Source organism: Ornithorhynchus anatinus, chromosome 1, assembly GCF_004115215.2.
Source record: "Ornithorhynchus anatinus isolate Pmale09 chromosome 1, mOrnAna1.pri.v4, whole genome shotgun sequence".
Lineage (NCBI taxonomy): Eukaryota > Metazoa > Chordata > Mammalia > Monotremata > Ornithorhynchidae > Ornithorhynchus > Ornithorhynchus anatinus.
In genome coordinates, this window is record NC_041728.1 from 150,336,439 (window position 1) to 150,364,188 (window position 27,750).

Consider the following 27,750-nt stretch of genomic DNA (forward strand, 5'->3'; position numbering starts at 1 on the left):
GATTTCCACAACCTTAAAAATAGAAGTAATTCCTTTTCTATCCATTGAAATAAATAATGTCTTTCAAATTTAGAATAATTTTGATGTTTATCTTGTTCTCTATTGACTTTACTAGTGTACAAACCATTTGGGGCATGCTTTTCCAACTGTGGGGATCAGAGTGGGGTTACACGTGGAAGAGAGATTTAAAATTCAGAGCCAGTACTCAATTAATTCCTTTTAATTTCACAGTGTCACATGATTGTCCTGCTTTTATGGAACCAATGAGCAGGTCTGGCTGAAAAAAGCAAGAGTGCTGTCTCTCTTTAGCTGTTCATCCTTATTTGTTTTGAAAAATAAGGACATTGTAAATCTAAACATTTTCACAGGCCGAAGTGTTACCAAAAGCAGAGATCTGAGTTGATAAAAAAAAAAGTCTGTTTTGCATCTGTGTGATTAACAAAAATAGTTGGATGGAATCCTCTCTCATCACAGAAGAGTTAGGTGAAACGAAATGAGCTATCAATTTCTGAAATTGCTCAGGGAGCTATCTTAGGAATTCCGTTATGCCATTCAAAAAGCAGTCATGTCATTCTGAAATTATAGTGTCAGATCAGCAATGTGCCTAAAAAGTAACTTAGAGCTTTCTGTTCATAGGGCGGCAAGATTCCCATCCGGTGGACTGCACCAGAAGCGATCGCATATCGTAAATTCACATCAGCAAGTGATGTGTGGAGCTATGGAATTGTAATGTGGGAAGTGATGTCATATGGGGAGAGACCGTACTGGGACATGTCCAATCAAGACGTGAGTTGTCTGTTTCTGCAACAAATGGTTTTGGACGTAGCTTAGTGGAAAGAGCACGGGCTTGGGAGTCAGGTCGTGGGTTCCAATTCCGGCTCCACCACTGATCAGCTGTGTGACTTTGGGCAAGTCACTTCACTTCTCTGTGCCTCAGTTTTCTCATCTGTAAAATGGGGATTAAGACTGTCAGCCCAATGTGGGACAACCTGATTACCTTGTATCTCCCCCCAGCACTTAGAACAGTGCTTGGCACGTTTGGGCATTTAACAAAATATCATTATTATTATTATTATACCACAACATCTACACTTTTGCAAGATTGGTGGGGTTGAGATCCTGAAGCCTACAAAGTGTTTTTCAAATGTAAGTGGCATACTAAAGTAAAATTGTGACTCTATGATTTCCAAGTTAAAAACGAGCGTAACCGGGGTTAGAAAATCATTTCATTTTGTTCACTTTCAAAACCACGATAAAAGCATCATCATACTATGAAATCAGGAGGAAAATTATACGTAATTTGTAGTTGAACTCAGTTTCACACATGGAAATATTTCCCAAAAAGACATGCGTTTAGTGGAGGAGGGGAGGTTAGGATTTTAAAGCTTATGTAGTTCTAATTAAAACTTGCAACGTCCTCTCAATAGCAGAATAGCTGCTCCTAGAGGACATCAAAAAAAGCTAGTCCAAATGACCCTTCATAAATTATGTACAGCCCTTTAACTGTACCATCTGGACAACTTCAGGCCAGAGGGAATATATCACCAATTTCAGAAAAGCATTCAATACCAACACTATTAAGATTCCATAATCATAAAATTTGTTTTAAAATGTCTCCAGTGAAAAATAGCAATTGGGCCAGAATTATTTTCCTGGAGAATTTGCAAGGTGATAACTTTTTACTATTCCTTGAGCTTGACTGGAAAAGGTTTAGAATAAAGGATGGAAGTGGAATTACAAAATGCCAAATTGATAGTTTTCAAGCTATCTTCTTTCATTTGTATGGCAGAATGCTGGCTATGAGGGTTTACATGTGGATAGTATTAAATCTATCTCTTTTTAAAAAGGATTTCCTTTTAATTTCCTTCTGATGTGCAATGTTTCCTGGCATGCTGCCTTGCCCTCCTGAATCAACAGGAAGTCATCAAGACTTCACAATTAAACAAAGAACCAGGTGCACTTAAGAAACATGATGCCGTCTCCTTATCGATGAAGGATTCCTAAAGCAAGACAAGTGGCCCTCTATATCTGTTGGATCAAGGAGGATCCATAGGATTCCCGAAATGAATGGAGCTGGTTATGTTAATGTGACATCATTCACTTATCGAAGAGGAGTTACTGGAAGAAAGACAGCAGCTAGTGAAGCTTGTAGATGATTAAGGGCTAGAAAAGACTGCATACTTGCAAAGGATAGTACAATATATTAGTTGGTGTAATTATTCTGTGGTGAGAACCTAAAATGCTTCCTCCAGATGAATTTTGATTCAGCTTGAAAACTATTAAGGAGTTGCAGATAAACATGCTAATAAATGCAACATTTTTTTAAATTTTTTAAATGTGCTTATTACAATTTAGAGTTAGTCAAGTTCCGCAAAAGCAGAGCATTAAAAAATATATCCAGATGTTGCCAATTTCCCTGCCATGATTTTTTTGGGCCCTGTGCCTCTGACAAAGACTGTATATACTTAGCAAATTCTTGCAATTTTGGAGATTTTAGGCAAGGCTTATATTTTGCCTTGTTTTTTGGATCCCTCTATTTCACATCAAGAATGTGTCTGGCTGTTTTAAATCTTATGAGTAAGAAACAACAGGGCCTAGATTTATCACCATTAGATAGTATTCATTTGAGAACTCTCACGTGCTTGACTCTGCTTGGTGCTGAAGTGACCACGTTCAAATATTATGGTCCGTTATATTCTAAAACCCTGGCACAAGCTGATCTCTACCTTATGGAATGTATATAATTGAAAGATTATTTCCAGGCCTGGGAGTTAATGACATCCTGGCACATAGAGAACTGATAGTCATTTTTTTCTTAACTTTAGAAAGGCTGTAATTTTGTCCTCCATGAAGTATTGATCAGTTTGCTGGGGAAATGTTGACTGTTCCTCACAACTGCTTGGTAGGTCTCATAGATGACTGGTGGACAATAAATAATTGAGCAATAGACGAGGGTGAACCTGGGTGTTCCTTAGCAGGTAGTGCTGGGCCAAGTATTGTGTATTTAACTTTCCATTAGGGAAATGGAAGAAGGAATTCAAAGCATAAACCCAGAAATGCGAATATTGTAGGGGAATGACTCACATCAAAATCCAAGGAGTGGAAAAGTAATCGGAAGCAAACAGGATGCGGTTCAATAAGGATTTTCAAAGGGAGTACACTTGAGGAGAAAAAAAAACAAACTCCGGAAATGCAGAATGTGGATAACTGTCCCTTTTCAATTTTCTGTCTTTTACACACACACACACACACACACACACACACAAAAAAAATTCATGGTTCTGGGTAGATATGACACATTAGCTATGGGCACACAATACAGTTCTCTAAATCAAAATGCAAACACAAGGAGCCTAAATTATAATTAATTTGAAGTTGAACTCAGTTTCACATGTGGAATATTTCCAGGAAAGAGATAGGCTTAGTGGAGAAGGAGAAGTTGCCATCCATTCAACAAATGACTCAAGTTCATGGGGACAGAAACAAAGTCATGATGGTGGTGACCCATTTCTAGCAATACTGCCATCGAAGGGTCACCACCACTCCATCCAATCGGCTTCCCGTATACTTCAGGGAGAGGATTGGGAGTTGTTGTTTAAGTAGAATAAGGAGTAGGGAGTAAGTTGTCATATAAGGAGTAAGTCCTGGTAGAAATAGTCACGTCACCTTCCCCTAGAACAATACAGGCAGAGAATATGGGAACAGGGAGAGGGAACAGGAGATGTTTCCAATTCAGATCTCTCAAGGACTCGTAGCCCAAATGAGAACCCAAGTGGCAGGATAAAGGTGACAGAGTTCTGTTATCTCTGGGGATAATAATGATAATTATGGTATTTGTTAAGCGCTTACTTTGCGTCAGGGGATTTCTTTGGAGATGTCCACTTCGAAAGTGCTAGAGTGATTTCTTTATCCGAAAGTCACCACGGAGCTCTTGTCGGGCCAGATTGCTTGGAAGGAGAAATCAAACTCCAATAACAATCTTTTCATTTGTCAATGGCAGGTAATTAAAGCCATCGAAGAAGGATATAGACTACCTCCCCCTATGGACTGTCCCATTGCACTCCATCAGCTGATGCTTGACTGTTGGCAGAAGGAGAGAAGTGACAGGCCTAAATTTGGACAGATTGTCAATATGTTGGACAAACTCATCCGCAACCCCAACAGCTTGAAGAGGACGGGCACGGAGAGCTCCAGGTCAGCAGCCCTTGCTTAATGGTGATCTATGAGGAAGTGTATTAAAATCGACAAGCAAGCTGTACCCTCACCTGTTCCCCCATTAGAAGATTCTTCACAGAATCTCACCAATTGGGGAAATTTTATTTTTCCAGTGGAAAATCTGCCCTATTGCTAGCAATCTTTGGGACCATTCTTAGTTGGGGTTGCTCATCTGGTGACGCTCAAAGAGCAACAAAGAGTAAACATACAAATCAATCACCTCTGGGCTGCCTGCCTGGCAAATTTTGAAATAGAGATGAGAGTGTGGCTTTGAAAAAAAGCAGTATGCCAGAAAATTGAATTTTTAGGAGAATAATGAGGAAGGTAGAGTCACTTATGACAGAGGCCTTAGAAGGGTGCACCAGATACAGAAGGATAAGAAGAGAGATTGCATAGGAAAAATAAAAAGTTACACTCTATAAACCAGAAATCCATGCTGGATTTGCAAGTGATAAAACCAGCTATAGAACTCAACCATACAGGAGCCCAGAGTGATGCTGTAGTTGAATTTTATGAAAAAAAGTAGATTAGCAAAAAAATCCCTATTTTTTCTTAGTTTCCATGATACCTTCAGTAGGACTTTTTAAATAAAAGGGACAGAAGTGGAGAAGTCGTACAAGAAACAGATTGGTTATGAAGCTACATGTGGGAACTTAGGCAAAAATGTAACAAAGTCAGATAAAAGCACTTTTGAATGCATGTTGTTTGTGACTCAGTTATTTCTGGGATTAATGATAATAACAATAATAGTGGTATTTGTTAAGTGCTTACCATGTGTCAAGTACTGTGCTAAAGTCATACACAGTCACAGACCCACACAAGGATCACAGTCTAAGAGGAAATAAAAATAGGTGTTTAATAATAATGTTGGTATTTGTTAAGTGCTTACTATTTTCGTTACCCTATTTATTTTGTTAATGAATTGTACATCGCCTTGATTCTATTTAGTTGCCATTGTTTTTACGAGATGTTCTTCCCCTTGACGCTGTTTATTGCCATTGTTCTTGTCTGTCCGTCTCCCCCGATTAGACTGTAAGCCCGTCAAACGGCAGGGACTGTCTCTATCTGTTGCCGACTTGTTCATCCCAAGCGCTTAGTACAGTGCTCTGCACATAGTAAGCGCTCAATAAATACTATTGAATGAATATGTGCAGAGCACTGTTCTAAGTGCTAGGGTAGACACAGGAAATCAAGTTGTCCCACCTGCGGCTCACAGTCTTAATCCCCATTTTACAGATGAGGTAACTGAGGCACAGAGAAGTTAAGTGACTTGCCCACAGTCACACAGCTGACAAGTGGCAGAATCAGGAGTCGAACCCATGACCTCTGACTCCAAAGCCCGTGCTCTTTCCACTGAGCCACGCTGCTTCCAGTCTGTAGTTGAGGCACAGATAATTTAAGTGGCTTGCCCAAGGTCACACACTGTAGACAAATGACTGATCCAGGATTAGGATCCCGGTTTTAGAAATCCCAATCTCCTGTTCTTTCCACTAGGTCATACATACTACCTAAAATACGAAGAAGGCTAAGAAAAATGTCTACAAAGAAATCAGTCTTTTTGATATGTTTCTAATTATTTTGCCACATGCAACAAGAGAATTACGCATTTACTTGTGAAAGATATATCGCTCAAGTAACTTGCTGTGTTTTACAAATAGTGCTATATAATTAAGACCTTCAGACTATGTCTTCTGGAAACAAAATACCAATTCAGGAGGCCAGAAAATTCTTAACTGAACCTCTGATATACTGGTATTTAAAGAAAATGGTGTATTTCATTTATATATAAGCAAAGACTTCAAGTACTACTTCTTGCCATTTACAGTACCGAGAAGACTATTAGCACTCTTAGTTTTTTTACTCCATACTTCATCTACGTTGTCTTAATTGTTGCTGTATAATCTCAAGCATACCCCACTTTCACCTAGTCAGTTGATTATGGAAAGAGTAATATTACTATTTAGTCTCCTTGAGTGCTAGGCTAGATCACAATCTAATTTCCAAATAAATGCCCATCTTTCTTTTTATCTATCGATCCCTCTATCTATTCACACAAAAATAGACTGAGAAGTCTAGATATAGTAATAATAATGGTCTTTGTTAAGCAGTTACTGTGTGCCAGGCACTGTTCTAAGTACTAGGATAGATACAAGCTAATCAGTGTGGACACAGTCCCACAGTGCCATATGGGGGTCACACCTCTTAATCCTCATTTTACAGATAAGGGAATTGAGGCCCAAAAGATGTAAGTGACTTGCCTGAGGTCACACAGCAGACATGCGGCAGGGCCAGGATTAGAACCCAGGTCATCTGACTACCAGGCCCGTGCTCTATCCCCTATGCTATGCTGATCATTGATAATACTGGTAGTTGATTGGCAGGGTAAATTTTCTGTTTTGATTTTCTTGAAAAACATAATTTACAAACATCAGTCTTTTTAAAGCAATTATAGGCACCTACCAAAGTTAATTCTCTAGAGGCTCAAAAATCTTCCCCAAAACACGATCATGGTGATGGTAACAAATGTAGCCCTCCTGCTCGATCCTTCTTCCGACATGGTTAATGCTATTAGGATTGCAGAAATCCTGTTAGATCTTTGGGAGGGCTTTCCAGTAGCCTAATGAAAAACACCTGGGGCAAGAAATGCATACACTAATAAATAACAATAATAAGTGCCTTTAATTTGTTAAAATCATTATTTTGCAGTCCCAATGAGGGACTTCAAGAAGCACATTCCACAGCACAAACAATGATCAAAGTGACTATTATTCTCGGCAGTTCTGGCACACGTGCTGGTCAGGAATGGATTGATTAAAGAAGGGATTAACTCCCCGCTGTCCCAGGTTTGTCTGAAAGCACTGAGCCTGCTTGCCAACTTAGCTGGAAACATGCTTGACCTGAAGTCTCACTGTTTTCTGTGCATCAATAGAGTCTGGCAGGTCACATGGTCACTTCTGGCCCTGTTCAAAAAAAAAAATCATGTCGATCACGTTTTTCAGTCGATTACTAGGTGAGGAAATCCCAGTGTTACCCTTTCGTACCGAGCTTCGTCTCCCAACATACCTCGGTGTCGTGCGGCTTTTTCATTGCTATCCGTTATCTGTTCCCATTTCATTCCATTGCAGACCTAATACTGCCTTGTTGGACCCAAGTTCTCCTGAATTCTCTGCTGTGGTGTCAGTGACTGACTGGCTCCAGGCCATTAAAATGGAGCGGTACAAGGATAACTTCACAGCTGCTGGCTACACCACCCTAGAGGCTGTGGTGCACATGAACCAGGAGTAAGTACTCCGCCATATAACCAAAAAGGGTAAATCTAGATTTAATCAGTCTGTTTTCGCTTTGAGCTGCATTTCATTCTGCTCATTAAAAATGGAATGCTTCTCATTTTGATTGAGTGTAATTTCACAAAGCCTCCATAGAGCACCTTCATTGCCACATTAAATTGCTTAATTAAACATTTCTATACACCTTTCTTGTTTTGCTGGATGAACTGTGGCTGATTCGACTGTGAATCTCTGCTGCTGTGTTGGCCCCGAGATCCTCAGCCTTTGTCTCTCTTTCTTCCACTCTTGTTTACAGCGACCTGACAAGAATTGGCATCACCGCCATCACACATCAGAACAAGATTTTGGGCAGCGTCCAGTCAATGCGGACCCAAATGCAACAGATGCACGGCAGAATGGTTCCCGTCTGAGACAGTACTGAATAAACTCAAAACTCTTGAAATTAGTTTACCTCATCCATGCACTTTAATTGAAGAACTGCACTTTTTTTACTCCGTCCTCGCCCTCCGAAATAAAAATCCGCAGCATTGCTTGGTGTACAGATTGCTGAAACTGTGGGGCCTACAGAAATGACAACCCGTCATTTAAACCAGACCTGGAACAAATTGTTTCTCAAAATAATATTTCTCTTGTCAATCAACAGTATGTAATATACATGTATCTATATAAATATAACATCACCTTCAAGTTTTGGTTCTGTGTTTGCAGCCAGATACTGTACTTACTTCTCTTCTTGGAATTACAACCAGAGTATTTTGTTTGTGGGATAAACCACAGTTGTGCATATTTTACTGAAACAAGGAGGCTGCCCTGGGATTTTTTTCTTCCGACTTGGTCTTGGTTTGCAGGGCATCACTGATACCATGGAAAAAATCCTCAGTGAGAATTTGGTTTGTTGATCAGGGCCTCATCATCGGTGCTTGCCCAGTCGAGGGCATCAGCGACCCGGTGGATTACGGAAACAAGCAAACAAACAAAATCCCAAACACTGGACAGAATGGGTCTGTGTTTTTTGGCTGCTTTTGTGCCAAATTGAGTCTTCACATGATGAACTCTTGCAACGAATGGCAACCCTCTTACTGCCAACTGGCTGTGATGATTTTCTGGAGAACTTTCATTACTAACCTCCTTTTAAGAAGCCTCTCCAGAGCTAAAAGGTCAGTGGAAAGAGCCAGCATTTTCTTTTTCGAAAACGGTGTACTTGTCCCTGCCTTGAAATTATACCATAGAAAATGTTCCTCATCTACAGCTTGCAACACAGTGGTTTCAAGCCAGAGTGGAAAGAAATTGATAGGAGAAACTCCACTGGCCTTCTAAGCCCTAAATGAGTTGGTTTCCTTTGCCCTTGTCCTTAGTCTTCTTCTCAGTAAACCAGCTTTAAATGTTTGTGAGGAATAACTCGTTATTTTCTTCAGTGCCCTGCCCTGTTGCCTGGCATATTTCTCAACCAGGCATTTACCACCATGCTGAAACTGCCATCACTGTCATCTTAAACTCTTCCCTGGAGCCTCCAAACTAGGCACTTCACTGTTGCCTCATTGTCTTGTGTCTTTTCTTGCTCTCAAGTCTTGTGGGAATTAGGTCCAAGCTGCCAAGTGTCAGTTGGTGTCATGGACAGACTACAGTGTAAATGAATTGGGAAGCTATGTAGCTGAAGGCTTAATAGAAATTAAACAATACAGATAACTAGATATGTTCAAAAACATTGTTGTCAGGTGGAGGTTTTTTCTTTTTCTGATAAAATATATTGAAGTTAAGGAGACAACCTATTCATTGATCTGCAGATTGCTGCTCATCCCGCAAACTCTTCCTGAAATAAACCAAAAATTTATTTTGGGGCAGGGAGTCTAAAAGGGTAAGAAGTGGAGCCTTAGAAAAGTAGGTGACAAGTGATGAATCACAACGAGGAAAAACTGAGATGCTCTAGGCAGCAGTCCATCATCATTGCCACATGCTGAAAATTTGGTTGTTCATTTTGTCTTTTCCCTTTCAAGTTTGTAATAATAATAATGGTAGTTAAGTGCTTACTATGTGCCGAGCACTGTATTAAAGCACAGGGGAGGATTCAAGCAAATCGAGTTGGAAACAGTCCCTGTCCCATATGGGGCTCACAGTCTCATTCCCCATTTTACTGTTGAGGTTACTGAGGCACAGCAAGGAGAAGTGACTTGTCCAAGGTCACACAGCAGACAAATGGCAGAGTCACGATTAGAACCCATGACATTCTGACTCCCAGGCCCATGCTCTATTATGCCCTGGTGCTTCTCGGTTAAGAGTTCAGCCCCACCTCTTGGGTTTTCTGCTAGGAAGACCATATTTTGGGTGGTCTTAAATATCAGTGTTGATGATGATAATAGCAATAATAATTGTGGAATTTGTTAAATGCTTACTACATTACGAATACTCTACTAAGCATTGGGGTAGATGGAGGATAACCAGGTCAAACAGTCTGCTAGACTGTGAGCTTATTGAGAACAGCGATCATTTATACTAATTCTCTCAATCACTCAATAGCAAGCCCTTCACCTAATAGAATCTCAGTAATTATGATTGGTGGATTTATTGATTGACTATAGGGATTAGATTCAATAGACCTATGGTTCTCATGAAGGTAGAAACAAAATAGGCCCATCTTAGCCATCCGTGGACTGTCTCAGTTAGCCCTTGAGCATGGGAGGAAGAGTCTTATTGACATGGCACAATCTACCATTTGTCCTCTCACATCAACATGACTTGCCCGGGATTCCAGGAGAAGGTCTGGGATCAGGCACTGAAGAAGAGCCCTTTCCTCTCTCTACATCCCTTTTCTCACTCTACACAGGAACTGGGCTGGCACAGAAGGGGCCTCTGCAACACATCCTGGGAGTTCTCACCATTACTGTGAGTGCACTGGCCAGAGGGTTAAGGCTAGAGGACAGTTCCCACTCCTCTATTGTCTCCCTATGCCTTGTCCCTGCAAATCAGGTATAAAACTGGACCGTCGGGACAAGTCTATGGCCTGTTTTATAGGACCTCCCTATCAAAAGGGCCCAGTACAACAGTGTGAAATCTGGTCCTGGAACAGGACTGGAGCAGTCACTGATAACATTAACTCTAATTTATGCCACTTCAACATCACAGCAGCAAATTCCAAATATTTTTTTCTTGAAAGTGATGTGTTGAAGTTTGAAGTGTCTCTGTTATTCCAAAAGGCAGAGTTAGGTTTTTCGATTGGAAAAATTTAACTTTAGCATCTGTCATTTTTATGACTTTTTGCAATAATAGGTTGATTTTAGCCACTTCTTTCCTAAGCTTTATCCTCAAAGTTACTTCTTCAGAAGATGGGAAATTAAATTTGATGCTGTCAAATCATGACAGCTTGGTAAAACCTTTCTCTGCAATATTAGTCATAAAAGCTTTTTTGTTAGGAAAGAATTTGGGATTTGTTTTGTTAAAAAAAAATATATGTGAGCAATTCACACATTATCACATTTAGCTGAAGGCTAGAGACCTGGATGTTGTGTTAAGAACAGCAATCATTTTCTTTGTGTATATACCAGTTGCAAAATTTAGTCATTCAATAAAAACAAAACTTTTTCTTGAAGAACCTTCAAAATATATTGTTCTTAGCAAAAATAACTTCAAATTACCATTTTTTTGATGTTTCCTTAGATCTAAAACTAGGAGGGTGGTTTAGAAATTATCACTAAACTCCAGAATCCTTTGCTCTGACTCTCTTGAGAGCTTATCATGAAGACAAATGTGTTGGAATGTGAAAACAAAATACAGCATAGTTGGAAATGCTTCCATCTCAAAGATTATATTTAGGTCACTTATCATTCTTGTACCTCAGTTTCCTCATCTGTAAAATAGTAATAATGATGCCCCCTGAATCTCAGTAGGATGTTATTATAGGCTATAGAATAATAATAATAATAATGCTGGTATTTGTTAAGCACTTACTATGTGCAGAGCACTGTTCTAAGTGCTGGGGTAGATATACGGTGATCAGGTCATCCCACGTGGGGCTCACAGTTTTAATCCCCATTTTACAGATGAAGTAATGAGGCACAGAGAAGTTAAGTGACTTGCCCACAGTCACACAGCTGACAAATGGCAGAGCTGGGAATATTGGATATTGAATATTGCAGCGGGGCTCAGTGGAAGGAGCCTGGGCTTCGGAGTCAGAGGTCATGGGTTCAACTCCCAGCTCTGCCACTTGTCAGCTGTGACTGTGGGTAAGTCACTTAACTTCTCTGTGCCTCAGTTACCTCATCTGTAAAATGGGGATTAACTGCGAACTTCACGTGGATCAACCTGATTACCCTGTATCTCCCCCAGTGCTTAGAACAGTGCTCTGCACATAGTAAGCGCTTAACAAATACCAACATTATTATTATTATATTGGATAAAGTGGTAGGCAATCAATGACATAAAGGTGTTGCTGTTGCTATGTTATTATACATTCATCTTTCATGGTGATTCTTTGTTCTTCATTGAAAACTCCAAGACTGGGTAAAATGAAGTTTAGTTTTTAAATTGGATGGACCACTGAAACCTGGTCGCCTGAAATGAATCTGCCCTATGAGCCAAATACACGTAGTCCAGAGGACTTTGGCAATATGAATAAAGACTTATCTAGTAAGATAATTAATCGAGTATAACAATAATAATAATAAAATAATATTTGTTAAGCACTTACTATGTGCCACTCACTGTTCTAAGTGCTGGGAAGAGATAGATATGAAGTGATCAGACTGGACACAGTCCCTGTCCCACATGGGGCTCACAGTCTTAATCTCCATTTTACTGAGGCGGTAACTGAGGCCCAGAGAAATGAAGAGACTGCCCAAGGTCACACAGCAGAAAAGTAGCAAAGCCAGGATTAGAAACCATGAGCTTCTGACTCCCAGGCCCCTGATCCATCCACAAGGCCACACGGCTTTACTGAATGCCCACTGTATGCACAGCATTGGCCTAAGCTCTTGGGCGGCATTCATTAGGGTTGGTAGATATGATCCCTGTGCTCAGTGATCTTGCAATCTAGTGAGAGGACAATAAAATCATTTATAGAGAGGAGCAGGAAAATAAAAGAGATTTACTTTTGTTAAAAATGCTCAATGACATCATTGGGAGCAGAAGGGCTTTGTGGAAAGAAATGGATATGGAAGTCAGAGGATTTGGGTTCTAGCCCTGACTCTGCCAGTCTCCTGCTGTATGAGCTTGGTCAAATCACTCTTCTCTGGGTCTAACTTTCTTCATCAATATAATGGGGATTAATGCCTGTTCTTCCTCCTACTTAGACTGTGAGCCCTATGTAGGACAGTGACTATGTCAGTCAGAGCTGATTAACTTGTATTTATCCCAACATTGCTTAATAATAATAATTATGATAATAATAATAATAATGATAATGACAAAGGGAACTAGGTGAGACAGTACCTTGAGATCCCTGACCTCAAAAAACTCTAATTACTGATGCTCCAAATTTACATTTGATAGGGGTCTTCATTCTTCTTCATTTTGCAAACTTTGTCTTAGTCTCTAAGTAAAATAGATTCTCCCTACTGCAATACTCACTTCCAGCAGTAAGTGCTGCACAGCCCATGTGAGAGAATGCATCTCCCCAAGCTTCTGGCCACAAGAAGGACTTCAGGGAGAGAATCTGGCTGAATAATAATTAAAAAAACCCCTAAGAGCTAAAAATCCTTTATTAGTCACACTGAATGGCACAGATCAAGGGCCAGCAGCATGAATTAGGAGCTGCACTAATAATTTTAAATAGTATACAGAAGAATTTGTAGATGGCCAAATCCTTCTTCATGAATCCCCTAAAGCATCATATCCCTGAGTTTTTTTAAAAAAAGAAAAACACACAAAAAAACAAAAAAGTATTTATCAGGTTCTGGGCAAAAATTCCTGGAGTTTAATGAGAATGTGAAAAAAGGAGCCTATTATGCAAGAGTAGACTTTTGCCCAAGCTTCAGTTTTTCCCATGGGGTGACATAGTACCAAATCCTGCCAGCCACTGCTGGAGATAGCAGATTAATGAGATTGCCTGTATTAACCACCTATTTAAAATGAATGAAGTGAAAATCACTTCATTCCTTTTGAGGAGATTCAGGGAAATAAGGTGAAAATGGCTCAGTGAGCAGCAAAAAAATTAAGGATGCCAAAAAAGTATTTCATTGTTTTGCATTCACCTCGTTTGACCCTAGGTTTCCCCTAGAAGTTCTTGAAAGCCCATGGTACTGCCAAGAAATCTATGACTGCTTTAGACTGCCATTATTAGAGCTGTGAACATTCAGTGAAGACCCCAACCCTCTCACTACCACAGAGACTCACCATCTAATTGTAGAGGCAAACCGTCTTTACCTCCTTGATTCTTAACTGTTCACTTAGTTGTTTGTTCTTTGATGGTTGGCTCTTCCTGTCAGTTTCGTTCAACTGCCTGGCATTTGCCCATGCTCTCTATTGAATTAAAAGTGGTTGTCCAAATATGGCAGGCCTGGTTTTCTCTCCTAGTTAGGAAACCTTATATTCTAGTTAGTGTTTTTCACTCAATTTAATAGCACCTTCTCACAGTAGCCCTCTGAGGCAAGGTAGGATTTTGATTTTAGAGATGGAGGGAAAGAAACAAAAGCAAAGAGACAGGAAAGTTCATCAGCTTGTTCAAAGGGACGGATTCAGTGATGGCAGAATTAAGACTTGCACTAATTACCCATATGCCCTCATTTGGCTGCTATATTCAACCCCGGTTCTTTCTGCAAAGAGAGGAGATCTTGTTTCCTTATTGGTGTGTATGGGAGGGGGAGGAACAAGGAGGTCTGGGCCTGTGACTGAATTCAGTTGGTTTTGCATTTAGACTTACGTTCTTGTCTTCTTTTTCTAGGGAAAACAGATTCTGCTTCCTTGGCCTCACAGCCCCTCCTATCACTCCGTAATCACACAGCGATCACACCGACCATGGGAAAAACAAACAACTGAACTCTAATCCTTCCAAATCCTTCAGGCCTCCTGCTTCCACATCAGCAAAGAGACTCACTACAGGAATAGAGACATTCTGCAATAGAGACACTGGGCAAACAGCACTGGTCCCTTAAAGAGGGTGTGACTTTCAAGTACTATTTTCCAGTGGAAGAATTGAACACGTTCAAAGATTCAGCATCTGTCCTCCAATGGCCACTTGAGGAATGTACTGTATCAAAGCCCTAGCCCTGCAGAGCCCCTGTTTTGTCTTTGTTTTATTTATCTATATTTCCATATATCTTTCCTGCATGTCACTGTTGCATCCGTACGACTATGCGAGTGACAGAGCAATACAGGTATTATTATCATGGTTGCCAGATTAGGTGCCACCACTCAGAACCCAGTTCACGTGAGCTGCCTATATATATTGCTAAAGTAACATTTTACACAAGATGTGCCATTGCAGTGATATAAATATATTTTTTTTCTAGACTAAATAATGAGCTAGCTTTTGACGTGTGTATGTATGTGTGCGCGTGGGTGTGCGTGTGCATGAGTATCATCTCATGCTTCGAACAGCCTGTGAATGCTTGGAAAATCCCCGCCAGGCATTCTAGCTCTCCACCGGTTCCAAGCTGAAGAGATACATGAGATAGTGGACTTATATAGGCTACGTCTGTTGTACTAGGAAGAAAATCCACAAACGTTCCCATTTCCTCTACCTATTAAGTGTATTTCGTAGTTGCCACACTAACCTTAAATAATAATTCCACAATTTAGGCTGAAGGAACTTTCACCTTGGTTGTGAAGTGGTGATTGAAAAAAAACACGAAAGTCCATTTGGGTGAAATAAATCAATATCAGTATCTCTTACTCCGATCAAGGTCATTATCAAAGTCATCAGTTCCTTGATGAAAGAGGAAGGGTGAAGACACCTTTATCTGGTGTCCCTGAACCGAAAAATAAGTAGCCTTTTTTTCGCTCACAATGGTGGACTTGTTAAATGCAAACAGATATATGCAATTCTTATAACTTCAAAGATGCACAAGGATAAAGGTATAGGCCTTGACAATATAACATCCTATAGTTGAAACACTCTCTGTCCCAACGTAGGAGAACGAAGCGTTAGTTTTTATAGTTGGGGTTACAGTAGTTAACTGTACCTAAGAACTATCAGGTTCTCAGTTTCCATAGGCAGATAGTAAATGAATTGATGTACAATCAAGGTAATTACTCTGACCCAAAGAACAGCACCAGCCTTCTATAAACTGAGATCTATAGGCTAATGAGTTCAGTGTGAATTAAGCTCTTCCTTCTCAGGCAGAAGTACCCTAAGCTCTGGGCAGCCTCTTGTCTTTCTACATTTTTAATTCAGTGACTGCCATTCTCTATTTACAGTATGGTTGCTAAGGAAGGACTGTGATCATAATAGAAACTAATTCTGTATATCAGAAGAAAACCACAGGTTGAATCCTAAATTGTTTTCCAAGAGCCTAGGCCACGGATGAAACAGAAAATCACTGTCAAAAAAATAACTTCTGAGCATCTTGCGGAGTGCATGACATTGTGGTGGTCAGGAAGCAGGGGACCCTAGTAGGGTCTTGAAATGTGTATGTGTTCCCAATTCAGCACGCTTGGATGTCAATCTGTCAATCAATAGTGGTTTAAAAAACACCAAAATATATCAGATCGATCCCAGTTTTGTACACTGACCGCCAGTTAAAGAATGGGCTGTCAGTAGGACACCAGCACAACAGTTCTTGACCATTGAAAGAGTTGTGTTCCTTCACACTGCTGGTAGATGTATTTCCAGGTATCTAGCTGTACTTAATTAGAATGGATATGTATTAATAACATGCCTATGCATATCCATATAGAAGAAAAAAATATAAACCAGAAAACAAGATTTAAAACCAGAATTTTCATGTATTTGATACCTTCCGAACAGAGAACCTACAGAATGAAGAGAGTGCTTTTATTTTTTGTATCACTGCAAGTATGCTGGAATATGCAAGGACTGTGGTTAAAATTAGAATGTATGAGGCATATTATAATTTAGTTCATACTGGAAAACATTCTAACAGAACATTGCTTGGGTCATAAATTTGAGCGAATGCTGACATAGACATATAGATTTTCTATTTTGTTTAATTTGTAATTTTTTTTTCCTCCATGAACTTTAGGTACACATAACTTATGTCATTTATTTATGGTCTTTTATACCTAGTTTGTAAATTGTAAAATAGCAAACTAAATGCAAAGGTTTGCATTTGAAAATAATAAAGTAGTTGCTGTACAAACCTGGACCGTGTTAACCTCTTTCTAGAATTTTTTTTTTGTCAAAATGTTCTGGTTATTTATCCTAACTCAGTTAATTGTTCGAATGATTATGGATAAAGGACAAAAATTCTAGTCTGGTTTTCACTTTATCATTTGTGCTGTGTTTCAGTTCACCGACATTATAAGGCAAGTATGATGTTTACTTGTAATACAGGTCAATCTTTCAATCAGTGGTTATCAGTCAATCAATAGTATTTATTGAATGCTTACCGTGTGCAAAGCACTGTACTAAGTACTTGGGAGAATACAATGCAACAGAGTTGGTAGACCTATTACATGCTTACTGTATTGGGAGTACTGTATTGGGCATGAGTTTAGTTAGAATTTAGTTGTGTTATTCCTCCGACTTTTTTTTAAAAAAAAAGGTACGAGTGGAAAACAATATTGCAACACAAAAGCCTAAGTGTAATATTCCAAAAGATGAGAGAGTGATAATTTCCTTAATTAGAATTTCATGCTCCGAAAGCCTAAGGCTCAGTGTAATATGCCCCTCCTCCACAGTCATTCCAAATGCTACAAGTTGAGAGTTAACGATCCATCAAGCATTCTAGGGATTTGAAGAAATGGTTCAGAGAAGAAACAATAATGGGCTAAAGGAAAGGAACATACTGCTTCAATGGCAATTAGAATATGGGATAGATAGACTAGAGAAAGCACACAGTAAACGCTCAATAAATACGATTGAATGAATAAAAGGAAAGAGCAGGGAGAGATTATCTCTGAAATTGAAATTCACCAAAGTGAACCTTAACAAACAGAGGATGACCAAGAGAGGATTCAAAAAGGAGAATCACCTATAAAAGGGAAAAGGGAAAGATAATAGCTGGGAATTCAAACTCAGTGAGCAAGTGGGAAAAAAACAACAGTAAGAACAATAGGAGAAAACGTGAAGGAAAGAACCCAAGAGTAACCCTCCCAACCTACCTTTCATTGATAACATAGATTCCATATTGAAATGCTGGGCCAAATTCATGAATTGAGAGGAAGATTGATGTTAAAAGGTTAGAAAATGACCACAAGAGTCACTGAATACATTTTATTCTATATACTTTTCCTTCATTTTTGAAGAAAACACCACTGGTGGTGAAATTCATTTATGCATGTGTGGGTGACCAAAAAGGTGAATGTGGAACCCAGAATCTTGACCTCATTCAGGACATGTCTCTCGTTTCTTATGAAGATTTTACTCAGAAAAGACATGGTCTTTTCTTGAAAGTAGTACACCATGCTGGTCCAACCACAACCACTTTTCTAGTAGGATAAGGGGCTGTCTGGAGAAACTGGGCAGGGTCTTGTAAATGGTCTTCAGATATATTAAAAAAAAAAAAAGGATAAATCCCAATGAAAGTGAAACAAGGAGAACCATGCTTATGAGCCCTAGCAAGAAATAACTTTGAATAGGAAATGATAACTATAGCTGCTAATATCAATTGTCAATCCATGGTACCAGTTTAAATCAGTTCTGACCAAATATGTCACTTGTATTTATTGAACACTTACTATGTGCAGGGCACTATACTAAGCACTTGGGAAAGTACAACATAACAATAAACAGAGAAATTCCCCGCCCACAATGAGCTTACAGTCTAAAGGACATTCTAAAGGATGAGCTACCGGTAATCCCACCCTTCTAGACATCCAGCTATGTAGGGGACTACATTTTCTCTATCCGTCTAGTACCTGAAGTACAAGTTAGGGGAAGCACTGCTTTCTTGGAAACAGCATGACATTTCAGCTACCAATTTCTTAGTGTGTTGCATCAGGACTAAAGTGCTGAATTGCACAGCGAAAGAAAAGTCATGACCCTCAGTTGAGATCTTTGAATTTCAAGCCGTGTCAAAAACACCAAAATAGATTTTGACAGTGGAAAAAAATGCATAGTATACTTAAATCAACAATGTAATTAAGAACTGCAGCTCCATTTTCAGGTCTCAAACTCAGTTATTTTACCCTTTCCCTTAAGAGGAAGTACCCTAGGGCCATCAACTAACTCCCAGTTGAATGAGTAATAGACCTCTTGACATATCTGATTTCTAGTAGCAGCTCTGAACATAATTCTTTGTTTATGGCAGTCCTGCATAAAAACTCTATGAACATTTATAAACTTATATATATATATGTATCTCTTTATATCTATAATATAATATATACATAAAATTTCTATGCTTAGCTAGATAAGGTAGCCACAGAAATAACTTCCATAATATAATTCCATTTAACATATATATTGGATACATACTATAAATACAATTATAGCCTAGTAATCTGCAATGTATTACTACCTAGAAATCAGGCTGACATATTCTAACGAGACCATGTTGTTTGTAATCAGTCTGGCATGGCAAATTCAGAATTCTATTTCACAAAATGTACTTTAAAGTGGCTCAGATTGTACCAGATGCTTTAAGAAAAATTATTCGATTAAATCCACTTCTAACACTGTTAATCTTCCCCCAACCCCTCACTGTGAATGTTATTCTAAACTGTCCTGGAACAGCATCGAGACTATACCATTTTCCGTAATAATTACAGTATTTGTTAAGCACTTACTATGTATCAAACACTGATTTAAATAATCTGGTAGATGCAAGTTAATAAATTTGGATATATTCCCTGACCCACTTATGGCTTACAATGTAAGTATCACAGAAGCACAGTGAATTATTTGACAGAAACAGAAAGAAACAGTTATACAAATACCATAAAATTTAAAATGTGGACAAGGGATAGTATAGCAAAACAATGCTCTTTTTTCAAGATCCCCTGGTATCAGTCTCAACATTTTTTCCTCTCGTTTACTGAAGTCTTAGAGGTTCTTGATGGGCTACTAGCTTCATAATTTCAACTTGCTTATGGTTTATCTTCTATAAATCATTACAAAATCATATTTACCACAAAATGAAGGTTTCTTGAAGGCACTTCTTTAAAAAATGAAACTTCTCTCTATTAAAGTCATAGGAAACTTGGTTTTAGTATTAGAAACATTAGAATAAAAGTAGGAAGTAAGCATCTTTGTTAAACTACCTATCATTTTGCATCTCAGTATTAATCAGACTATGTAGTTGGGACTCCAATGACATATCTGAAATGGAAATCTAGATTGTTTTTACTCAACCAATGCAGAGATTGAGATTGAGCTAATTGTCCAGAAACTTTAAGCTATAAAAAATTACCATTTTGTAATGGACAGATATTCAAGGTGAAGTGAAATCTAGTACGATGCTTAGCTCAGAGAAGGCTCTCAATAAATTTATTCAATAGTATTTACTGATCGCTTACCATGTGCAGAGCACTGTAAAATGTTAATGATCTAGATGACGGCCTTGATTCTCTGTTTCATAGGGCTCAAACAGCTCTAGTCTTACAGTAGTGTTGGTACGGCAATTCACCATATCATCAGCCTGAATCAAGACCATGGGTTGTGTACAGGGGTGTTAGGCTTGACTGGATGGCCAACAAAAAAAAAAGTTTGGCCTCCCACATTTTTTTAAAAACTCATATTTACTGAGCCCATACTCTGTGCAGAGCACTACACTAAGTGCTTGGGAGAGTAAAATATAACAATATAACCGATAACATTCCTTGTCCACAGTGCACTTACATTCTAGAGGGTAGACATTCTAGAGAAGCAGTGTGCCTCAGTGGAAAGAGCCTGGGCTTAGGAGTTAGAGGTCATGGGTTCTCATGCCAGATCCACTGCTTGTCAGCAATGTGACCTTGGGCAAGTCACTTCATTTCCCTGTGCCTCAGTTACCTCATCTGTAAAATGGGGATGAAGACTGTGAGCCCTCCTTGGGAACCACCTGATTATCTTGTATCTACGCCAGTGCTTAGAACAGTGCTTGGCACATAGTAAGCACTTTACAAATACCAACATTATTATTATTATTATAGACACATTCCCTACCCACAGTGAACTTACAGCCTAGAGAGGGAGACAGACATTACTATGAATAAATATATTATGGGTATGTACATAAATGCATATGGGACTATGGGACTAAGGGAGGGGTGAAAAAAGGGAAAAAAAATCCAAGTGCAATTGCCCTAGAATTTGTGGTATCATTGAGGCTGGCTGTTTGAGCCCACAGTGATGCAAAAGTATTGCTACTTCAATATGCCTCCTGTCTGGCAGCTTGTCCCATCCTACCTCACCTCACTAATCTGCTATTACAGTCCAACCCATACTCTATTCCTCTAGCACCACTTTACTCACTGTGTCCTCATCTCACCTGTCTCACTGATCACCTCTTTTCCACATCCCACCCCCAGCCTAGAACTCCCTCCCTTTCCAAATTCAACAGACCATCCCTCTCTCCACCTGCAAAGCATTATTAAGGTCATATTTTTTCCAAGAGGCCTTCCCACATTAAGCTCTCTTTTCCCCAGCTCGCTCTCCATTCTGCTTCATCTATACAGTTGGATCTGTGACCTTTACACACTGGATATTTGACCCACCCTTAACTCTACAGCACACACATATATATATATATATATATATATATCTCTTTAAATTACATATGATAAATTACTTATTCATTCATATTAATGTCTGTCTCTCCCTCTAAACTATAAGTTTGTTATGGGCAGTAAATGTTGCCAAGAGCCCCCAGTTCATACCAACCAGGATCTTTCTGGACCCGGGGAGCCTCAATGACATGTAGTAGAGTTCAAACCACACCTCTGATCACGAAGGTTACTGTGGAAAGTTTTTTGCTTAGTTTTACCAACATGTAAGGGAATGACACATACATTCACTCACTCACTCCACCACCCAAGGGTCCAATACCAATCTGTAGTCAGAGGAGCCCATTTTGCCAATGCTTCTTCTTGCTGCTGCCTTCTGCTGCTTTCAAGTACTGCTCTCCTGCTGCTTCAATACTTGCTTCTCTCTGCATTTCTGCATGCCTCTGCCTGTCAGGTGTGCCTCAATGCAACCACCTTTCATCCGGCTTAGGCATGGCAGCTGGGGCTCTACATAGCAGTCATTGATTGGTGCAGGCCCATTACTGGGTAGAACAGGAAGAGAAAGCCCCACCTCCCTCCAAGCTCCACCCCCACAGTCCCACAATTATCTCCCTCAAATAGAGCCCATCAGTGCCTCAAAAGTCTCTTTCTTACTGTTGGTGTTCACAGGATCACAGTCACTAAAAAGGAAGCTTGTTGTGGGTTCACCGCAAATGTGTCTGCTAATTCTGCTGCATTGTACTCTCCCAAACAGTTAGTACATTGCTCTGCACATAGTAAGTGCTCAATAAGTAAGATTGATTGATTAATTTATTGACAACACCTTCAAAAGCTGATATCCAGGGATTAAGGGAGCAGTTGTGCTCCCTTGATAACTACTTATGACTTCCCTCTGCTTTTGTAAATCTCTGGGCCGACACAGTTTGAAGCTGTAAGCTATTTAAATATGTACATAGATGTACCTCATTATCTTAGAGGGTGATTTATGATGCCCATACCAGGGAGGAATGGAAACCTGAACCTAGCACATGAATCTTTAAGGTGCAGACTTCTTCATCCTGTGCCACACTGGAGAAAGAAAGGAGAGAGAGAACTGGATTCCTGTCAACTGGGGCCAGGGAAAGAATCACTCCTCCCTGACATTTACTAATGAAATATGAGGTTTCTGCACAGAGACTGGTGGAACTACGTGCCATGGTGAGAGAAAATTCCTTCTTTGTTACTTCAGCCCCAATGTCCTGCCCATCTTCTCATTTCTCCCCTGCCCCCTTACCCCACTTCTATGCTCCCAACACAGTTAAACTTTTGAAGTAGTGAGGGGCAACTCTTTTGCCAGGATTTGGAGAATTCTGACTTCTAGAAGGAATCTGGAAATGGTGTTTAGAAAGAGTTTTCTCTCCTCTGTCCCTGGGATACTTTGTTAATAGTAATAATGACGATGGTATTCGTTAAATGCCTACTACGTGCCAAGTAATAATGTTGGTATTTGTTAAGCGCTTACTACGTTCAGAGCACTGTTCTAAGTGCTAGGGTAGATACAGGGGAATGAGTTTGTCCCACGTGAGGCTCACAGTCTTCACCCCCATTTTACAGATGAGGGAACTGAGGTACAGAGAAGTGAAGTGACTTGCCCACAGTCACACAGCTGACAAGGGGCAGAGTTGGCATGTGAACCCATGACCTCTGACTCGCAAACCCGGGCTCTTTCCACTGAGCCACGCTGCTTCTCAAGTAATGTTCTAAGTGCTGGAGTAGTTACAAGGTAATCAGGTGGTCCAACGATGGGCTTCCAGTCTTAATCTCCATTTTACAGATGAGGTAACTGAGGTCCAGAGAAGTGAAGTGACTTGCCCAAAGTCACACAGCTGACAAGTTGTGGGGCTGGGATTCAAACCCACGACCTCTTACTCCCAAGACCGGGCTCTTTCCACTAAACCATGCTGTTTCCCTTCGCTGTTCGTTCCTTTTCAGTGACACAAATTAGAAGAGAGCATATCTAAAATAAAGACTCATCTGTGAGGAAAAAAATCAAATATAGTTTGGGTAAACTTATTGAGAACATGGATTATAACTAAGATAATCCATCACTTCTGGGCACTTGGAATCTCCTCAGAGCAGCTACATGGGGGGTCCCATGGCTCCTATCTAAGAAGGAGGCTCTGCTGTCCATACAAAGGTAGTGATGGCCTGCCCAGCCTCTTGAGAGACAAAGTATGACCACAGAGGCAGAAGGGTTTATGTGTATGGGGAGGCGGGGATGCAGTGACAGAGAAATGCTCTATCGCAAAATCTTGCTTAAGCTGCTCTGATGATATGTGGCATTGTCATTATCAGCCAATCAATCAGTCTTATTCGTTGATCGCTTACTGTGTGCATAGCACTGCACTAAGTGCTTGGGATAGTACACTATAACAGAGTTGGTAGACATGTTTTTTGTCCCCAGAGAGCTTAGAGTAAGAAATGTGGTCAATAAATGCCCATGGTAATATTGACTACATACTGTATTCAGAGCACCATACTAAGCATTTGTTGCATTCATGGGCAGAGTAAGCATAATGATGTCCCCCACAACCAAAACACAGAACAAGAAACAAATATGAGATCCAAAGGCAGGACCAAGGAACTGGTTATTCTGTGAATCAGGAAGGGGTATGATAATAAGTATCTTCTATTGAGCATCCAATTGGTGCCGTTCACGGTGGAAGCAGCACTTTCCCGACCCTCTAAGAGCTTACACTCTAATTGGGAAGACAAATGTAACGATATTTACAACTGTAGTTTCTAGCAGGGCTGGTCTGACCCAATAGCCTATTAGGGAAATCCTGGTGGGCTGGTGCCCATATGGGCCAAATTGGATTCCAGTATTAGTTCAGGGTATATTCCTAGTCTTGGTACTAATATGAAGTTTAGAGTAATAATAATAATGATGTTGGTATTTGTTAAGCGCTTACTATGTGCAGAGCACTGTTCTAAGCGCTGGGGGAGATATAGGGTAAACAGGTCATCCCACGTGAGGCTCACAGTTAATCCCCATTTTACAGATGAGGTAACTGAGGCACAAAGAAGTTAAGTGACTTGTCCACAGTCACACACCTGGCAAGTGGCAGAGCCGGGAGTTGAACTCATGACCTCTGACTCTGAAGCCCAGGCTCTTTCCACTGAGCCACGAGTAAGAAAAGAGCTGCTTGGAGCCAGGTAGGAGAGTGACAGGCAGTGGAAGGAGAATATGCGCTCCTCAAATTCTCCTACTTCCGCCCTCAAGCATTCATGCCAGGATTTTCTGGAAATGATTTTGGAGCCAGTCAGTCTTGCTCCATTCCTAGACTTATGGCAGAGAAGCTAAGACACTGGGTGAATACTAAGGGTATTTCTATTTCTATCTTTTCTCATTTTTTTCTAGGTTTCTTCACAGAATTTCACAGAATATGCCAGGCACTGTTCTAAGCACTTGGGCAGAAACAAGGTAATGACTCAATAAATGTTCATGTTCCCAATGGGGCTCTCAGGAATAATACCCATTTTACAGATGAGGTAACTGAAGCACCAAAAGGTTAAGTGCCTTGCACAAGTTCACACAGGAGACAAGTGGCAGAGATAGGACAACTTCTTCTGAATCCTGGGCCCATGCTCTATCAATATATGTAAGCTCACTGTGGGCAAGGACTGTGTCTACAAACTCTGCTCCACTGGATTAATTTATGGACAAGTACGATAGAATTAGCAGAAATGATTCCCTACCAACAAGAAATTTACAATCCAATTGAGGCAGATGATTCAATAAATTATAGAGAGGTTGAAGAAGGAAAAGATCATATGTACATGAAGTAGACAGTACTTAAATGCTTAGGTGTAATACAAAATGGCCACTCACTGTAGTACTCATTTGGCATCAAGGATGGGATTTTTAGTTGGTATTAAATGCAAAATCTTCAGCTAAAGGTTATGAAGAGGAATTTTACTAGAAAATTTGACTCAAAATGCTTCAAAATATCTGCTGGCTTTGTGCAGCTATAGCCAGACACTTCAAAGATTTATTTCCATTTAGTAGAAAAATCTCCAATTCATTAATATTCAAGGTGATATTCATTTTTTCATTTAGTATTTTGAAATAATTTCTTGTTACAGGTTAAAATGATACATTGTTGTGTAGGAGTTGGGGAAACAAGATCAGATTAAGACATTTTTTAACAAAGGAGGCTGAGCCTGTTCTTTTTATGAGAAGCAGCATGGCTGAGTGGAAGGAGCATGGGCCGGGGAATCTGAGATCATGGGTTCAAATTCTGTCTCTGCTGCCTGTCAGCTGTGTGACTTTGGGCAAGCTCACTGTAGGCCCACTTCTCTGGGCCTCAGTTCCCTCATCTGTAAAATGGTGATTAAGACTGACAGCCCCATATGGGATATCCTGATCACCTTGTATCCTCCCCATCACTTAGAACAGTGCTTTGCGCATAGTAAGTGCTTAACAAATGTCATTATTATTATTATTATTATTATGAATTTTACTTTCAGCTCTACCCTAGTCAGGTGAAGAACGGGCTAGGAGAAGAGTGGTCAAACAAACCTTTGGCTGAATTATCTAGATTTTTTCAGAGAAATAGTTTTTTGGTCTTCATTTGGCCTCTGATCTGTTAATGTTTGGAATTCCTGCCACAACTGAAGATGGATGCAGTGACTAACTCCATAACTCTACTCTTGAATTGCTTCCTTTGGACAAGTCCTCAAGAGAAATTCTAGCCTCAGTGGCTGCTGCCATAAGTCTCCCTTCCCTCTCACCAAACTCTGATTCATTATTTTCTATCCCCTGTGTTCCCAGCAACCAGCTCTCCCTGCTTCAGATGAAACAGCATGCGGGAGCAATGTGAAACTGGGAGGGGGAGTAGGAGAGGGCTGTGCACCCTCTCTTGGAATGGTTGGGGCCTGAAGTGGTTACAGCCCATGGCAAAGACTTGGGGAGAGTGGCTAGTTGAATCAACCCATCAATCAATCAATGGTATTTATTGGGCCCTTCCTGTTTGCAGAGCACTGTACTAAACACTTGAAAGAGTACAGTGTCTCTCCTCACTCCAGTCATTCAATTATTCATTCAGTCATATTTATTGAGCTCTTACTGTGTGCAAAATGCTAATGCACTCTCACCCTTGGGAGAGTAGAATTTAACAATAAACAAACACAATCGCTGCCTACAATGAGCTTACAGCCTGTACTTCTCTCTGCTCCATTCGCTCCCATATCAATCAGAAACTCCTCACTATTGGCTTTAAAGCACTCAGTCACCGTGAGGACTCCTATCTCACCTTGTTACTCTCCCACTACCACCCAGCTTTTCACTGTACCTCGATCTCATCTATCTTGCCGCTGACCTCTCACCCACATCCTGCCTCTGACCTGGAACACCCTCCTTCTTCATATCTGACAGGCAATTACTTTTCCTGCTTCAAAGCCTTATTGAAGGCACATCTCTTCCAAGAAGACTTCCTTGATTAAGCCCTCTTTTTCTTTTCTTTGACACCCTTCTGTATCACTCTGACTCGCTCCAGATCTACATCCCCCTCTCAGCCCTACATCATTCATTCATTCATTCAGTAGTATTTATTGAGCGCTTACTATGTGCACAGCACTGTATTAAGCACTTGGAATGTACAAATCGGCAACAGTCAGAGACAGTCCCTGCCCTGTGACGGGCTTACAGTCTAATCAGGGGAGACAGACAGACACAAACAATAGCAATAAACAGAATCAAGGGGATGAACATCTCATAAAAAATGGCAAATAAATAGAATCAGGGTGATGTACATCTCATTAAACAAAATAAATAGGGTGATGAAGATATATACAGTTGAGCTGACTAGTACAGTGCTGAGGGGGTGGGACGGGAGAGGGGGAGGAGGAGAGGGAAAGAGGGGAGAAGAGGGTTTAGCTGCGGAGAGGTGAAGGGGGGGGTTAGAGGGAGCAGAGGGAAAAAGGGGGGACCTCAGTTTGGGAAGGCCTCTTGGATGAGGTGAGCTTTAAGTAGGGATTTGAAGAGGGGAAGAGAATTAGATTGTCGGAGATGAGGAGGGAGGGCATTCCAGGACCGCGGGAGGACGTGGCCCAGGGGTTGATGGCGGGATAGGCGAGACCGAGGGACGGTGAGGAGGTGTGCGGCAGAGGAGCGGAGCGTGCGGGGTGGGCAGTAGAAAGAGAGAAGGGAGGAGAGGTAGGAAGGGGCAAGGTGGAGAGCCTTGAAGCCTAGAGTGAGGAGTTTTTGTTTTGCGTGGGGGTAGATAGGCAACCACTGGAGGTTTTTAAGAAGGGGAGTGACATGCCCAGAGCGTTTCTGCAGGAAGATGAGCCGGGCAGCGGAGTGAAGAATAGACTGGAGCGGGGTGAGAGAGGAGGAAGGGAGATCAGAGAGAAGGCTGACACAGTAGTCTAGCCGGGATATTACAAGAGCCTGTAGCAGTAAGGTAGCCATTTGGGTGGAGAGGAAAGGGTGGATCTTGGCGATATTGTA

At 40.5% G+C, this 27,750-nt stretch overlaps 1 protein-coding gene across 1 annotated transcript in view; it reads left to right on the forward strand.

Annotated features, from left to right (window-relative positions):
* EPHA4 (EPH receptor A4) overlaps nucleotides 1-16,756 on the forward strand; it is a 146,923-nt gene extending 130,167 nt beyond the window's left edge. The window contains 5 exon segments of the mRNA XM_001506000.4: nucleotides 637-786; nucleotides 4,001-4,194; nucleotides 7,341-7,496; nucleotides 7,798-8,659; nucleotides 14,374-16,756. Coding sequence (XP_001506050.2) covers nucleotides 637-786; nucleotides 4,001-4,194; nucleotides 7,341-7,496; nucleotides 7,798-7,912 — 615 coding nt within the window. The 3' untranslated portion in view covers nucleotides 7,913-8,659; nucleotides 14,374-16,756.
* Nucleotides 16,757-27,750: the final 10,994 nt, after the last annotated feature.